At 52.0% G+C, this 16,443-nt stretch overlaps 1 protein-coding gene across 3 annotated transcripts in view; it reads left to right on the forward strand.

Moving 5' to 3' along the window:
• The first annotated feature begins 4,604 nt into the window (after positions 1 to 4,604).
• Positions 4,605 to 16,443, forward strand: part of CAMSAP1 (calmodulin regulated spectrin associated protein 1) — a 32,839-nt gene continuing 21,000 nt past the window's right edge. Inside the window, exons 1-2 of one of the 3 annotated variants that reach the window (XM_058037945.1) lie at positions 4,605 to 4,745; positions 13,013 to 13,175. In XM_058037945.1, the coding sequence (XP_057893928.1) occupies positions 4,677 to 4,745; positions 13,013 to 13,175 (232 nt within the window). In that variant the 5' untranslated portion in view covers positions 4,605 to 4,676. Of the gene's footprint in view, positions 4,746 to 11,657; positions 11,697 to 12,274; positions 12,366 to 13,012; positions 13,176 to 16,443 lie in introns of those variants that run through there. The other 2 variants (XM_058037946.1, XM_058037947.1) reach the window with 2 other exon arrangements.

Consider the following 16,443-nt stretch of genomic DNA (forward strand, 5'->3'; position numbering starts at 1 on the left):
GGTGTCTGGAACCATCATTTGCAGGAGCAGCAAAGGTTTGTGGATCCACGTTGTCAATGTTCCTTGTACCTGCAGGTTGCTGGAATTGTTTCTCAGAAAGTGGGGTATGAGAGCTGCTCATGCAGAGTTTGTGCAGGAAATCCTGCTTCAGCAGCTGGTTTTGCACCTGGAAGGTATTTCTCTATTTTTCAGGAAAAGTTGCACTTGGGGAGATTGATTGTAAGGGCTTTGTGAAACACGATCTGGTGATCCCCTGGGATTTTCCAATGCCACTGAAGATGGATTTATCTTGACAGTTGTTGAATGACAAATTGAAATCTTTTCTTTCCCAACAAGGGAACCCTCATTAAGGAAATCAGCTCCAGCAAGCAGCAGCTGGTGGGATGCAGCAACTTGCACATGGCGTAACCAAAATTCCCATCTGGCTGTCGTGGTGCCAGCGCTGCTGGGGGAGATTGGGAAGCACTTCCAAGCCTTGGCCCTTTCTGTGGTGCCTTGGAGGTAACTGATGGGGGTGTAAATATGTGAGTTTATTTCTCTAAAGGGGAGAGAATCTGTAGAGTTCATTTGGGGTTTTTTAATTAATTAGCATTTTCTTCCACGTTCAGAGCAAGGAGCCTGCCTGTTTATTTAGCAGCTACTGAGGAGTTCAGAGTGATTTTCATTGTGTCCCATGAGAGATGGAGGATTAGAATGTGAGACATCAAAATGCTCCTTGTTCAGATCACGTTGGTAAATGTGGTGCTGTTAAATGCAGGTGTTTGTGGTGTCAGGCCCTAACTCAGGTTTGCTGTAATGCACAGCACAGCAGCAGGACAATTCAAAGGTTTGGCTCTCCACTAATTTACAATTAAAACAAAAAAAAATTACCTTAAAGCAGCTTGGGGATGTATCATTAGATAATGACACTTGTGAACCTGAACTGGTACAGCAGGTCTGGGCAGAGATCCACACCTTAAAGATGAAGAGGTGCTGCTGTGTGAGTGACAGGAGGGGCTGGAGCTGGCGTGTGTTTGGCAGCTCCCGGAGCGCCCTCGGCACAGGGACGTGTCCCGGGGTGCTCCAGCAGGGATCAGCAGCAGCTCCAGCCCAGGAGCCGCCTCCAGCAGGGCCCAAACCCATCACAAAGGGTGGGAAGGGAAGCACAGGGTGCACTGGGCTGTGGAGAAGCAGCTTGGTGTTGGCAAGGTGAGCCATTGCTGACTGCACAGCGCTGTGGCAAGAGTGGTTCCCAGCGCTCCGTGGGCGCTGTGCCGGTGCCATCCCAGGGCTGGGCTGGGTTTTTTCCTTCCCTGTGTTCATTCTCTCCCGTGAATTCATGGTCATGGTCAACATTGCCTCTTAAAAAGGAGCAGAATATTATACAATTACCCATCAACTCCTCTGGACAGGGTTCCAGAAACTGCCCAGAGAAGCTGTGGCTGCCCCATCCCTGGAAGTGTTCAAGGCCAGATTGGATGGGGCTTGGAGCAACCTGGTCTGGTGGCAGGGAGTGGAACAAGATGCTCTGTAAGGTCCCTTCCAATCCAAACCATTCTGTGCCTGTGAAACAGATGGAAGCAGCAGATGCTTCCCCTGGGAGCTCCTGTGCCCTGACAGCCCAGTGAGCTCAGGCCAGGCTGCCGTCCCCTTGGTGACAATCCTGTCATGTGCTCTCTGCTTGATCATGCCTTTCTTTAGAATTGATTTTATTATAAGAGGAACTGGCCAAAGGAACAGCAGCTCTGGAGGCTGCTGGGGATGGTTTGGTTTAGGGAAATTGAGTTTGGAGCAGAATTAAGGGAGAAAATACTTTCTCTTGTAATTCAAAAGCTTTCACTTCAACTGTAGGACTTGTGAGCTGGATGTGGGTCCTGGAAAATGGCTGGAAAGAGGGCAGGGCTGCAGTGTACGTGTGTGAGCTCAGTGTGAGTGCCAGTGAGTGTGACCTGGGCTGGGACACAGCCCGAGCCCTGCAGATCCAGTGTCACCAGGAATCTGGGCACTGCTGGGGCTGGGGGAGGGACTCCAGTAACTCGAGCTGTGCTGGACCAGACCGAGCTGGACTGAAATAAACCTGGAGAGGTGACCAGCTCTGTGAGCCAGGGCTGTGATTCACATGCCTGGCAGAGAAGCTGGTGCCCAAATAAAAGGGCTGAGTTCAGAGCTGTGATGCCAGGGGGTCACTGCTGGCTCCCATCCAGCTGTGGGCTGCAGGTGTGATGCAAACCCCTCGTGCTGGGGTCCTGCACCAACTCTGCACCCTGGGGTGCAGCACTGCAGCTTCCCCAGTGCCACAGGGAGAGTCCCAGCTCTCCAACAGATTTTGTTACCCATCCATCAGCAGTTGCATAAGGAGCTCTCCCACTCTGGGAAGCAGTGTGGAGCAGGAGCTGGTTCAGCTCTGGGTGCAGGATGTGAGTGGTGGCTCTGGAGGCCTCACCCCTAATCCTGGTGAGGGCTGCTGGAGCCTTTGGGGCTGTGCAGGTGTGTGGCTGCTGCTGCACCCCAAGACTGAATTATTCATGGCAGACTTGCTGTGCTTATGCATCATGTGGTTTCTTGGTTCTTATGAGCTGTAGCTTGGGCATAAACCACATTTATGTAGCTGTGAACCTCTTTTTGCCCTCTGAGGAAGGGCTGCTCCTCAGGGAATCTGTGCCCGGGAGTCCTGAAGCCACAGCAGCTCCCACACACCCCAGGTTTAGTTGAATTATTTATTGAGCTCCTCCTCGATGTGGCTGTGCAGGACAACCCCAGGGCTGTGCTGACCCTGCTGCTTCAGCCATGCACAACCTCAGCCCCTTCCTGCTGTGCAAGGGCTGGAGAGGAGTTTTGAACAACTCTCTGGATTTCTTGGCTGGGATGAGACTTTTTGCTCTGTCCCCATGGCCTTAGTGGGGTTGAGGAGCTGCTGGACCCCCAGAAGCCCCACACAGCTCCTCCATGAAGTGTGCAAGAGAGGGGAATAGTTCAGACCTTCAAAATCATCCTTCAGAGCACACCAGGTGGCTGTTGCCATGCTGTTGGATCTGTGTTGCAGCATCCCTGTTCCATCTGTGTTTCCCCCTAAGAGGAGCTGGTTGCCAGGGTGCCTGGGATGAATCACGGGGTGCTCTCTGCCTGTACCCCCCTACTCCTGGCGTCCTCACAGACAGGCACTTAACTCCCCTGCTCCCACACACTGGGAACATTCACCAAAAAAAGAAAAAATGCACAGTTCCCCCTGAAATCTGTGCTTTAGCCTCCAGTGAACCTTCCCCATCCCTCTTTCCCCTTTCCTGTCAGCGACAAGCAGCACCCACTCCTGCCAGCCCCTTTTTCCCCCTGCAGCAGCCCTGGGCCTGGTGCAGCCCAACCCATAGGAGGTTTGAGGTGTTTCCATCCAGGCCAGGTGTCTGGCAGCAGGACAGAGCCCTGCCTGTTGGAGCTCTGGTGCTGCAGCTCTGGCAGCCTCAGTTTCCCTGGCGCTGTCACTTCCCGGGCCGAGCAGTCCCTCAGATTCCCATGGGTTACCCTGGGCTGTATTTGTAGTTTGCTGGGCTAAAAATAAAATCCCCAAGTGTTGGGTTCCCTGATCCCAGCCTCATGGAAGGAAGGAGGGATGCCCAGGAGGGGTCTGGTGGGGAGTGTTGCCTGGGGCTGTGATGCCTTGGGGGCTGCTCCCATGGAGGGTTGATAAAAGTTTATTTTTTGGAGATGATGTAGCTGCTGCATCACTGGCTGCTCTTGCTCAGCACAGAGCCTCGTGCAGGACTCTCATCCCACTAAAAATACTTCCTGTGCCTCATCAGGCTCAGTGTAACAGAGCCTGTGAGTGGAGGGATGGAGCCATCAGTGCTCCTGGCTGTGGCTACCAGATGGCACGTGAGGAAACCCCACATGGCCCAGCTCTGAGGAAATGTGCTGCCAGATCCCCCTGAAGAACCTCTGTATGTGCAGCATTGCTTTGTGCTGGTGCTGAGCACCCTGTGTGTGTGCCCAGCAAACATTCCTGCCTGCTCCTGACCGGTTTCCAGGCTTTGGTCCCTTTTCAGCTGCCACCATGCTGGACACAAGTGCTGGGCACGGCAGGGCAGCGTTCCAGAGGGAGGATGTGCAGGAGAAACGGGCCTGAACGTGAGGGGCTCAGTGCATCCCCTCTGAGGAGAGACCCTCACCCATTCCTGGTGCCAAGGGAAGCCAAAGTAAGTAATTTCTCAACTGTTTTCTTAATCTGGGGCATTGTGAGCAGAACTGAGGAAGGGCAGTATGGGGGAGCAGGATCTCATCTGTCCCTCTGGCTCTGTCCCAGTCCCACCACGCTTCCAGCACTGGGCACCTTTCAGAGCCGACGTTCTCCAGCATCTTCCCCCTCCTGACTCCGTGGCTCTCCTGCAAAAAAAACCCAAAAAAGCCAAGATCCCGGTCTGGCACTGCCTTGCGGGGCTGCATCTGAACGCTTTCCCTGCACAAAACCTCGCAGCTTTAACCAAAAGCAAAGCGGGAATTTCTGCTGCCGGCATCGCCCCGCAGCCCCCGGCCCCCTCCTCCGCACGCCTGATGTCACTCGGCAGGAGCGTGAGTCAGCCGCAGTTGCCGTGGAGATGCCGGCGATGCCGGGGAGCGCAGCGCTGCCCCGCGGCCCCCAGCCCTGCCCGGGGAGCGCCGGGCACCGAGCCCCCCGGCGCTGAGCCCGGGCCGTGCCATGGGCTCCCATGCCACGGGGAGCTGCCCCGGGACCCCCGCGACCCCCGAGGCTGCGAGGATGGCGGCGGCGGGCGGCGGTGAGTGAGTGAGTGAGTGAGTGAGTGAGTGAGTGAGCGATGCTGCCGGGGATTCACCCGTGAGGGGCTGCTCTCGGGGGGCTTTGGGCGGTTCGGGGTTTCGGAGCTGCCGTGTGTCCGCCCGGCAGGACAGACAGCGGCACCAGCGCCCCAGCCCCGCGGACAGGGGCGTCCTTTGCAGCACCCCCTTCTCCCCGTGCTCCTGGGGGTCTCATCGCCCCGGTTCCAAGGCCAGCTGAGGGGTACGGGCTGCTCTCAGCCAGTCCTGAACCCCAGAGGGAATGGAGCCTGAGGCAGGGGGTGCTGGGCTGGCAGCAGCCTTGGCACACATGGGGAGCGGGCTGGGATGGCACAGCACGGGGCACCAGGGCTGGGATGGCACAGCACGGGGCACCAGGGCTGGGATGGCACAGCATGGGGCACCAGGGCTGGGATGGCACAGCGCGATGGCACCAGGGCCGTACAGCCCCACCCGCGTGGGCAGCACCCGCAGCCGATGGCCCAAGTGGGCGGCTCTGTGGATGGGGACAGAGGGGCCAGCCCTGTCACAGCAGGATGGGGCCATCACGAGCCGTGTTGTGTCCATCCCCAGCTACTGCTCATGGTGTTGTGGTCACTCTCCTTGCTCAGACCTATCCTGGCGTGGGGCTGTGTTCCGCCCACATCTCTGCCAACCTCCAAGGCCATTGGAAAGTGTTGTGAGGGGAATCTGGGGATGGGCACCCCAGGGCATGCAGGACCCCCTGTGTGCCCAGCTCTGCAGCAGGGATGGACACACCGTGTGCCCCTGGGCTTTGCCAACCCTGCCAGGGGTGTGGGGACCAGGCTGGCCACTGCCCACCCCTGTCCTGGATCCTGATCTGAGCTCCATCAGCCAGAGCTCACTGCCAGGGGATCAGAGGCTCTGGCATGGTTTGCTTTCCTGCTTGGTGTCTCAATTTTACACTCGTCAAGTTCTTGCTGTAAATAAGACCTGGATGAGCAGGATGGAGATGTTTCAATCCCTCTGACTAATTTGTACATTCCCATATTTGTCTGGCTGCAGATTTAAGAGTGTTGGAGCATGTGCAAGCTGGCTGGGGCCCAAGCGGGTGAGGAGGGCAGTGTTTGCCTTGGCACCACCCTACAGGCAGGGCAGGAGGGAACAGGGCTGCCAGGTGAAGCCTTTGGCTGTGGCACAGAGCTGGCAGCAAGGGAAACTAGAAGCTGCATCCCACCAGAAAACCAGGAGCTAAAAATACTGAACGGGAATGAGGCAAAATGCAGTGGGAAGCCACTGCCCACCCCCGGCAGACCTGCTGTGGGGGAATTAGAGGAGCTTTCATTTGCTTTTGAGGCTGTTTTTGCTGGACTGAAGCACATCAAAATCACCCAGAGCGAGTTTCTGTGCTGGCCTCAGGTTTATATTTGTGGAGGAACAAGCCTTGAAATCCAGAAATGGCAGCCCTGTCCTCAAAATATCCTCTGTATTGCAGGAGCATAGCTCAAATCTGCCACAGGGAATGGGAAGTGCTGGGTCAGGTACATCCCTCCCATGGCTGGGATGGATTTTCCAGGGCCTGGCAGGCAGTGTTTGCCTCTGTGCATCCCCTGGGGGACCTGGAACAAGGCAGCCCTGGATTTGTTCCCTCCCTCTGTGCAATGGATGTAGAACATTTTGGTAAAATCACTGTGTTGTAACCTTTTTGGAAAGGGTTGGCTGAGTTGGCTGTGGATTCCCACAGGTAATGCTTAGCAGGGGATCAGGATGTTGTTTTTGAGGATAACCACGTGCCAGCTCATGGCAAGAGGAGGGCTCTGTGCCATGCTGATGGATGCCAGGCTATTCCTGTGCCAGGGATTCGTACTGCTCCACAATCCCAATGGCATTTATTGGGATGGTGATGCTGAGTATGTTCCATTTTGCTCTGGGCTCTTGCACCTTGCACAGCCAGGAGCAGGGGAAAGATGTTGTATATTGTAATACAATTATTTTTTCCTTGGTTTTTTTTTTCTCCTGTCTTTCACTTATTCATTAATTTCCTGTAATGTTTAAGTGGTGAAAAAGTTAGTGATAAGTCATTCTGTCTTTGCATAGTTGTACAGTTGTGGTAAATATAGTTTTACTCAAAATGTCCTTAGGAAAAAAATGCATTTTAGAAAGGAATCATCTGGGGAAAAAAAAATCAACAGTCCCCATTGAAACTGATTTGTTTGAGCACTACCCAAATGTAGTTGCTAAAAGTGGTTTAATGAATATAATGATACATAGAAAGATAGAAACATCTCATTTGCTCATTAATTAGATCATAACAACACTCAGAACCCTTTCAGCACTCACCCAGCTCGTCCCTGGGGTCTCCCTGCTTGGGGGTGCCTGAGGAATGACAAGGCATGGTGGGATGAGACTCCCAGGAGAACCTGCTGGGCTTGAGTGCTATTGACCCATTATCCTCCTAAACATAGTCCAGGGACTTTAAAAATAAATAATCTCATGGATAAAAATATCTCAGAGATGAAACCCCCTCCTGTTATTGATGCGGACACTCAGAACCCACCAGCAGCGCTTCCAGAGCTGTGATTGCTGGAGGTAACCCGAGGCCTGGGGATGGAGCATCCCAGAGCTGGGGAAGGAAGCTCTGGCTCCCAGCAAGGAAGGCAGGCAGGGTGAGCTGTCACCCCTCCCTCTGCCAGCTCTTCCCCCTGGCAATAACAGAGTCATTAATTAATGTTTGCACAGCACTTTGAAGATAAGTGCTGAACACAAGTATTCTTTTAAATGTGATGGGGCTTGTCCCTGGCTGGGGGAAGCCCCTCTGTGTGAGGAGCAGAGCTGCCTGTGCTCCCTGCCCATCCCATTTCTGGGGTTTGATACACATCAAACACTCCAAGCAGCAGAAAAAGAAATGAATCTGAATAACTTGTTGCACTCATCAGCATAACAGCTGAGTTGCATATACATCACCTTTGGAATAACACAAAAGCGTGAATGAAATAGAGCCCTACTACCTGCACCTCATTTGTTTTCTTTATTTACATGAAAAATGCTGCTCGTGGCCTGTGGTTCCCTGGCGCACAAGGCCTTGCCGCTGCATATTCCTGCCGAGCCGCAGGAGTGGAGATAAGGAGCTGCTGACAGCGGCGCTGCGCCTCAGAAACGTTCCCGTGCTGCTGGGAATGGCGCTGAAGTGACGCTGCCATTACCAGGAATAATGTCCTGCTCTCTGCTCCCCGAGGCTGCCTCCCTGATGGGCTGTCACAGGAAACTACTTTGTACAAGGGAGGAAAAGACGCGTGGAGCTGTCAGAGCAGCGAGAGCATGAGGAGGCTGCCAGCCCTCCCACTCCCCCTCGTGTGATGGGACCCAGGCTCCTGTCAGTCAGGAGATGTTTCAAATGTCTTCTTGACCACATCTCCTTTTCTTTCTGGAATTTCTAGTAAGATGAAACTTTTGTTTTGATCTCTGTGGTATGTTTAGGATACCAAACCTTATGGGCAGAGAGGAGACAGACCCCAGGCCGTGCCAGCGCTGGCCCCACGCTGTGACCTCGGGCTGTGCCCAGGCTCTAAGTCAATCCTGGCTGGGGATATTAAGTGCTCAGCACCGGGGCAAACGAGGCCCTGCAGAACTAAGCACAGGCAAGCAGCTACAGCAGGGTTCAAAATTAGTCCAGGCTGAAAATAGGGCCCTGAGGAGAGAGCTGCAAGCAGCCAGGGCTGTGAGTGAGCATGAGCTGCTCGCTGCTCTGCTGGGGCCATCCCCAGCTCTCATGGCTGTCTTGGAGATTTTGCAAGGATAAAAGATAGAAATGTTCATTCATCTGAGTGTTTTCTCTCCCTGCTCTGCAGAGCACAGGCAGCAGCTGTTGGGCAAGACTGAAGGCAAAAAATCTCTTCCCAGAGAGAGCCACCTGCCTTTATTGGCTGCTGAGGACAAGCTGTGGCTGCCCATCCTTGGAAATGTTCCAGGTCAGGTTGGATGGGGCGTGGAGAAACCTGGGATAGTGGAAGGTGTCCCTCCCACTGCAGGGGTTTGGAACAAAATGATCTTTTAAGGTCCTTTCCAACCCAAACCATTCTTCTTCTACATAACCAGGACCTATCTTCAGCCTGTAAGTCCCAGGCCACAGCACATTTATATTTTTACACAAGATATATTTTTTTACAGCATTAATTTAGATCTGTCCTTGGGGACATCAGGTATTCTGGGAACTGATATTCTCATTCTATTTGTAGTCTCTCAATATTGATAATTGAAACGAGGTGGAAGAAACCAAAATCCCAGGCTTTTATCCAGAAAACAAGCACAAGGGTCCAGCTTTGCTACCTGCAGTGAGTGTCATATTCATGAGTGAATATGGTGATTTCTCAAAGGCATTGCCTGCCAGTAATTAACCTCAGAGCTCTGCTGGAAGACAAGTTGTGTCAGTTCACGTGTACACCCACTCAGAGCGTGAGGAATCCAGGAGACTAATAGGAAAATTATTTCATGTACAAAAGCAATGTATTACCATCTTCCAGAAGAAAAGCCTTGGAGCACAGAAAGGAACAAGCAGCACGCAAATTACAGATGAATTTGCTGCTGCTGAATATGGGAGAGTCATTTATTTTCTCATGGAAAAGGCAAACACACTCAGCAATGCACAGGTGACCCTCCCACTTTAAATGCAGGCTTTTTATCTCCAGGACAAGTTTGAGGACGCTGGTGTGGGATGATGCCGAGTTCTTGACAAACCACTTCATCATCACCCAGAAAGTTTCCCAAAACATCAATTTTGGCTTCCACTTAAGGACATGCGAATGGCCTCAATAGCAGAGTTTGAGGGAATTATCACAGAGGAAGAAGTGGCAGCACATTCCACACAGACTGGAAGAGGTGCAGAGAGGAGAAAAAGGGGCAGAGCAAGAGGGAATTCCAGGGCCAGGATCCTCCGGGCAGCAGAGGCCTGGGAAAGGAGAGCGCTCCCCTTTGTACTTTTTCCGTTTTTTATTCCAAGAGTTTCAGGAGTTGTGGTGATACTGGCTTGGTTTTGTGAGGGTTTTCTGTCACCTTCCTAGAGCATATTTTTGCTCCTGATAAGTTTAACAATTGGATCCATTCTCTACCTCAAGGAAAAATATGTCAGAGGAAGATGCAGGTCAGTTTTCTACTGCTTACACCTTCCCCCTCAACACAGGTCACCTGCTCCAGGAATCCAAGGGCTGTTCTGTTCCTATTGCCCAATCCACCAGGAAAATGAAAACATTCTTCTCAAATATAAGGGGATTTGGATTCGGCCTTAATGCTTAATCTAAAAACAAGAGCAGCTTGTTCTGATGATAACCCCACAAATCGAGAGCCTGTAACGACTGTGTTGAAAACCAAACCCTTTGAACAGAGATTATTAAACAACCAGCAGGTTGTTTGCAAAGACAATTTAATTGCACACAATCCTGCAATATGGAAGAGTGATGGAGGCTGGAATAACCTTTGGACACCAGATTGTATTTCCTGGTGACATAAACAAAGAATGCCCTCCTCTTGCACTTTGAGAAGACACAGGGAAATAAACGTTAAATCTTAAAACAGACCCAAATGAATCTTTAATGATTCTGAAATATTCATATAATCTACCAGTTACATGCAGCAGGAAAATAATTTATGAGAATCATAACAAAATTAGGTAGAATAAGGTCAGTCTGCTATTGTGTTGTGCAGCTAAACTTATAATCATGGTTTCAGTAGATGGATATGAAGATAATTCATCTGGCCAGCGCAGGCATTAAAGGCTCGAAGCTCAATCATGCAGCTTCACTTTTCAGACGAGCCCTAAAAGTCTCTTGTCAAGTGAGCTAATCTGCAGGATCCGGTTTTGATCACGAGCCTGGTACACAGTGGTGGCCAAAACTGCACAGAGCTTTGGGCACCACAAGATAAGCAGGATCTAAAGCTGTCAGAGAGCATCCAAGGGAGGCCATGGGGATGGCTGCGTGTCTGTGCAGGGACACGGCTGCAATCAGTGATGCTGTGGGTAACTTCCAGCTCAGGATATTCCATGATTCTACTCTAGGACTTGATCCTGTGGGCTCTTTCCAGCTCAGGATATTCCATAATTCTATTCTAGGACTCTGTGACCCTGCTTGCCGTGTGGACTGCAGGACAGTGGGAGATGGGGCTGAGAGACAAGAGTGTGTCTAACAGCAAAAAAACCCCACGTCTTGAACCTGTCACACATTTCTTGCGACTGTTACAGATCGCGACATAAAGCAGGGAAAGAAATTCTCTTTTTGCCAAGAAACATAAGATGTGTAAGTCAGGTTTTGGCCTGAAAAACTGTCTGATATCCTTTGATGGTGAGCAGGGAGTAACTCAGCAAATCTTGAAGGATATTATTTGTAATACCATGGAGAAAAGTATTGCTGGTACTTTTTGATACAAATCCAATGTTTTATTGAGCTGTGCTGACAGTAGAGAGAAATTTCAACCCTTCCTGCACTTAATAAAATGACTGCTTTGGTACAGAGGAATCTATCAGGCATCTAAAGGTTCCCAGAGCTGGTGGTTTTAGGGGGGAGGCAATTTCTTTGGCATTTCTGTGCTTCCCTGCATCCAAACGGGAGGTTGGGATGTGACTCCGTAGGGTGAGGATGGGGATGGGGGCTCAGCAGCCCCAATTCCACCTCCTACCCAGGAGCTGATTCCCAAACCCCTGCATTTCCCCCGGGCTGTGGGCTGGGAGGACCAGGACCTGCCTGACAGGTCACAGGAGTGGGACACAGCTCAAGTCACTCTCATTCCCCCCATTTTTAACCAAAGACGTTCTTTCTCCGTCATAACTCCCACAGGCTGGACTCCGCTTCTCCCACAGCAGCCCTGGTCACCACCTGCCCGTCAGGATGGGGTAGAGGGCAGAGCTGTGAGGGCAGAGGGACCGTGATGGTTGTGGGTGCGTGAGGTGGGGCGGCTCCATGAGGATCGTGGGTGTGCCAGAGGTGCGTGTCCCTGAGGGGCCGTGGCTCCGTGAGGGGCCGTGGTTCCATGAGTGTTCGGGGATCTGTAACGGGCCGTGTGTCCGTGAGTGTTCGGGGATCTGTAACGGGCCGTGTGTCCGTGAGGGTTCGGGGATCTGTAACGGGCCGTGGTTCCGTGAGGGGCCGCGCGGGCGGCGGGGCCGTGAGGGGCGGGTCCGCGCTCCCTGCGCGCGCGGGACGGGCGCGGTCTCCATGGCAACGGTTGCCTGGCGCGCGCGCGCGGGCGGCGGGCGGCCGGGCACCCCTCGCGCGCGCGCACGCGCAGGCGCTCCCGCTTCCTCTCCCCGCTCCCTCCCGCCTCTCCCTTTTCCCGCCGAGCGCGCGCGCGCGCGCCCCGGGCCGGGCGAGGCGGGAGCGGCGGGAGCGGCGGCCGGGGAGGGAGGGGGGGGTCGGAGAGAGGGCGCGGGCGCGCGCGCGGGGCGGAAGGCGGGCGCATGCGCGCGCGCGGCCCCGAGCGCTGTGGCAGCCGCGGCCCCTCGGCGGCGGCGGCGGCGGCGGCTCCGTCCGTGCCTCTCTCACCGGCACCGGGCGCCGGGCCCGCCGAGCCTCCCCACCCCCGCCCCGCCGGGGCTCCGGGCACCGCCGTGCCCCCTCCTCGCGCCGGGGATGAGGCGGCGGTAGCGCGGCAAGGTGAGGCGGCGGGGCCTGCAGGCCGCGGCGGGCGGGGGGGAGCGGCAGCGGCGGGGGCTCGGCGGGGGCCTGCGCGGAGCCGGCGCCGGGTGGGCTGCGCCCCCTCCCCGCCTCCCCCGCCCTCGCCGCCGCCGCCTCCTCCTCCGCCCGGGTGGGGCGGGGATGCGGGGAGGGGGCGCCGCCGGCCCCCGGCGCTGCTCGGCCCGGCCATGGGCGTGCGGGCGCGGAGCCTCTGCTGCTTCTCGGGGGCGCGGCGGGGGAAGGAGCCGCAGGTGCTGCCCCGGCGCTGCCCCGGCCCCGGCGCGGCCCCGCGGGCGGGGAGGGGGCGGCGGTACCTGCCCGCATTGTTCGGAGAGCCCCATCCTCCCTTTATCCCAGCGGCAGGTGACGGGGCTGCGCCTTGCTCCGCTGCCTCGGCCCGGGGCTCGCCGAGCCAGGCCCTGCCCTTGACAATAAGGGATGCTCGCCCCGGGCTCCGATGCCTTTTGATTTCCGAGCGGCTTTGGAATCGCTACATCAGCCCTGCCGATGGAAATCCCGAAGGATGCCGGGCCTGTTGTGTGCAGCCTGGCCAGCCCCTCTCCTGTGTGCCTTTAGAATGGATCGTCGGCTCGTGTAAAAGTCTCTGCCTTTTGTTTTTGTTTTAGATGGTGGATGTTGATGTTTGTGCGGGTGGAGATAGTACCAGAAGAAAAATGGATGCTCTGACAGATAGTGCAGTTGAGATTGTCCCTTTGGAGCTCTATGATTCAGCCAGAGCAAAAATAGCTGCTAATCTACAATGGATCTGTGCTAAAGCCTACGGAATAGGTAAGATCACCTCCGTCAAGGAGTCATTCTTGTTCTTGCTTTTTCTGTCTCCCCTGCTGTTTGAGGAGTAATTAAATTTGGCTTTGTTTTAAATATCAATAATATGGCAGCCTGTTCTCCTGTCATACTGTATCTTTGCTGATACCTTAAACAGGAATAACGGGACTGTATGAGATGCCCTGAATCAGCAAAGCTAATGGTGAATGCTCCCAGATGGTGCTTGGCAAGAACTGCCTGCCTCAAAATGTTTAAATCCTTGCTTTAGCTAAGCAGACTTTGTTCCACAGGGCTTTATGTCACTGCTTGCAGGCCCCAGGTCCCTCCAGGCTTTAGGTTCTTCCTTGTCTGGTCATCTTGGCCAACAGATGCTGGGACCTTGACACCCTTTGTATGCTCAGTTAGAAGTTCTTTTACATCACATTATGATTTTACATTCAAAATGTTCTAAAAAATAATCCATTTATGTTTAGCAACATTCTTCTTTTGTGGAAAGAAATGTTGAATGAGCAGGTGTAGTTGGGGCACTGTGACATTAAAGAGCAGGTTGTAGGGGATAGAGGAGCTCTTCCTTCCCTCACATTGCCATCAACTTTTACTGTCAAACGTGGAAAAATAAATATTCTTGGAGTATATTTGTACAGTGCTTTCTGGCAGCTGTTGAAATATGCTCTTTTGTTTTGAACTAGATCTGTCTCGCTGTACAAGATGCATCTGGAGTTTAAGTAGCTTCATTGTGAAGAAATGGGATGCAATACTCAGAACAAAAGATGTAATAAAAACGTGTATAGAGTCTTGTTTTGGAAAATGAGGTGGCCCTGTTAATCTAAGTCTAATTCTCCAAACTCATAATATGCTTAATGGATTAGCACTGGCTTACTTGGTGACAAGGCTGAAGAAAAGTGGTCCATTCCTGCCATTAAATATTAATCCGTGCTGGAATATTTTTTATCAATTATTTTTCTTCTTAAACATTTCTAGCCCTGTCAGTGTCTCCCTCATCTTGGTGATTGTGGGCAAAAAAAAAAAAAAAAAAAAAATGGGGTTTACAAGCAACAAGAGGCAAAAAAACCCCACGGATCAGATGATGTCTGAAAATGTGGGAATTTGGGAGGGTGTCAGTGGAGCACTGATAACTCAAAGGGACAGAACAGCCCTTCCTGCTGTAAATATTTCTCACTTACTGGAATTGTTTGTAACATTTCCTGAAACTTTTTAGCCATCCCTGATAAAAGAGCTGTTCCAGACCTGGGGATGCACTATTTATGTTGTGACTTTGTGTCGAAGGAGAGCTGATCCTAAATGGGCAGGGGCTGGCACGGATCCTACGCTGCAGAGAGAGCTCGGTGGCCTCGTGCTGCTGGGTGCTGTCTGCTCCAGCACTCAGGGCTCTGTCTGAACCTCTTGGACCAGTTAATTGCTTAATGGCGAGTCTGTTTATGCTCCTGACAACACAGGTTGTAAAAGTATTTGGCTTTCCTGTGACTAAAAGCCAAAAAGAATCAGCTTTTCCCGTGGCAGAGCTGGGATCTCTGGCTGCAGCAGCCTCTGCCAGTTATTCTCCTTGCAGTTAGGCTTCTTCACATTACAAAGAACAACATTTAAATGCCACAAACAATAGGAAAAAGTCATTTTTTCCCCATTGGTGTCTGTGTGTGTCTTAGCAGGACTGTGGCCCGTGGAAATGTAGTTTGATTTTTGAAATGGCTCCTGCAAGTCTCTGTCACATGTTAGCCATTACTGCTGGAATAGCATTGCACAATCCCTAGAAATTTATAAGCCTCTTTAATTCATAGAGAGATGGGTTTAAGAAGGTTTCCTGTGTGATTATAATTTTGAATAATACTTGAATTTAACACATTACTTGTCATCTCTCAGGATTGTGTTTTAGTTTTAAGTTATTGGCTGTTGTTCAGTGAATCTTGGGCAGCTACAATCAGTTGTGATTTTATTATTTAAAATCTCACTATGCAGATTAAAGGGCTTGAGGACTTTTTATTATTTTAGACTTGTTTCTGGTTATTTTGGTAAAAAAAAGCTTATCTGTTTGTAACATTTAAACACTTCTGTTCTGAAGTAAATCTTACCAGGTTTCCATAACAGCCTTCAAGTGAATGAATATTTTTCTGAAATGTTAGATTTGGATTTGATTTGTGAATTGACATAATTTTGTGCCCTAATCCTTCACATTCTGGTGCATTTCATTTTCATCTGAGCTCAGGTAAGGCTGAGCTCATGGTGAAGAGTGGAAAGGGTCAAGACCAGGAATTTGATGCTGGTGTAGACTGTTACTGAAAGTCATTCATCACTGCAGGTTCTACCTGCAACTGTATTTCCTCTTTGCTCCTAAAGGATATTTGAATTCTCAGCTTCTAAACTGGTTTTTAAATAAGAAAATTCTTCATTCATCCTTTGTTTTTTTTCCTCAAGGACAAATCACTGGGAGCATGCATGACAAACACTTTGAAGTCCTAGTTTGGGCTTTGTTTTATTTGCTAATACGAGATGATGCATCCTCCTTATTTTTTTTTTCACCTTCTGGCCATGAAAAGAGAATTTTGGTAGCCAAACAACGGAGCAGCTACACAAACCCTGCCAGAATTCTACACAAACTCCTCTTGCACAGGAGCTGGGCTGGATGATTTGTTCCTGGAAACCTGCAGCTCCTGGCTGGCACAGATGGGCTCCAGGGGGAGGTCCTACAACTGCTTGTCTGGGTTCCAGAAGGCAGAGGGGAGGGATGGGTTGAAGGAAGGGCTTTCTCCACTCACTGTCATCCATCTCCCCAAATAAATCTGGGAGTACTGACACAGATCACTCTCACCCTGGGCACATCTGGAAACCTTCTGTAGCCTGGAAAGGTTCTGAGTCCCTTTGGCTGAGACAGTGGTTTGAGAAAATGGAGTTTAATTAGACCAGAATTAGCTTTTTTCATCCTCAGACTTTGATGAGAGCCCAGCAGCCACTTCAGGGAATTGGAACTCCTGATGTTTACAGGGTTGAGGAGCAAAGCTGCCACTGAGAGTGGGGACCTGCATCTGACAGAGGGTGAGTGTGGGAGGGCTGGGGGGCCTTGGCAAGCCCTCCATGGGCAGATCACTTTTCCACAGTGTTGGAATGATCCAGATTGCCAGGCAGGAATGAGGCCTCACAGCAGTGGGAAGGGGACATGGCCCTTCAGCCCCACTGGAGCAGCAGCAGTTGGAAAGAACAAACTCAGGGTGGTTTCATTTGGTACCACTTGGGAAAATGGACAATGACAACGAAAAAT

The sequence above is a fragment of the Melospiza georgiana genome, chromosome 20 (genome assembly GCF_028018845.1).
Source record: "Melospiza georgiana isolate bMelGeo1 chromosome 20, bMelGeo1.pri, whole genome shotgun sequence".
Lineage (NCBI taxonomy): Eukaryota > Metazoa > Chordata > Aves > Passeriformes > Passerellidae > Melospiza > Melospiza georgiana.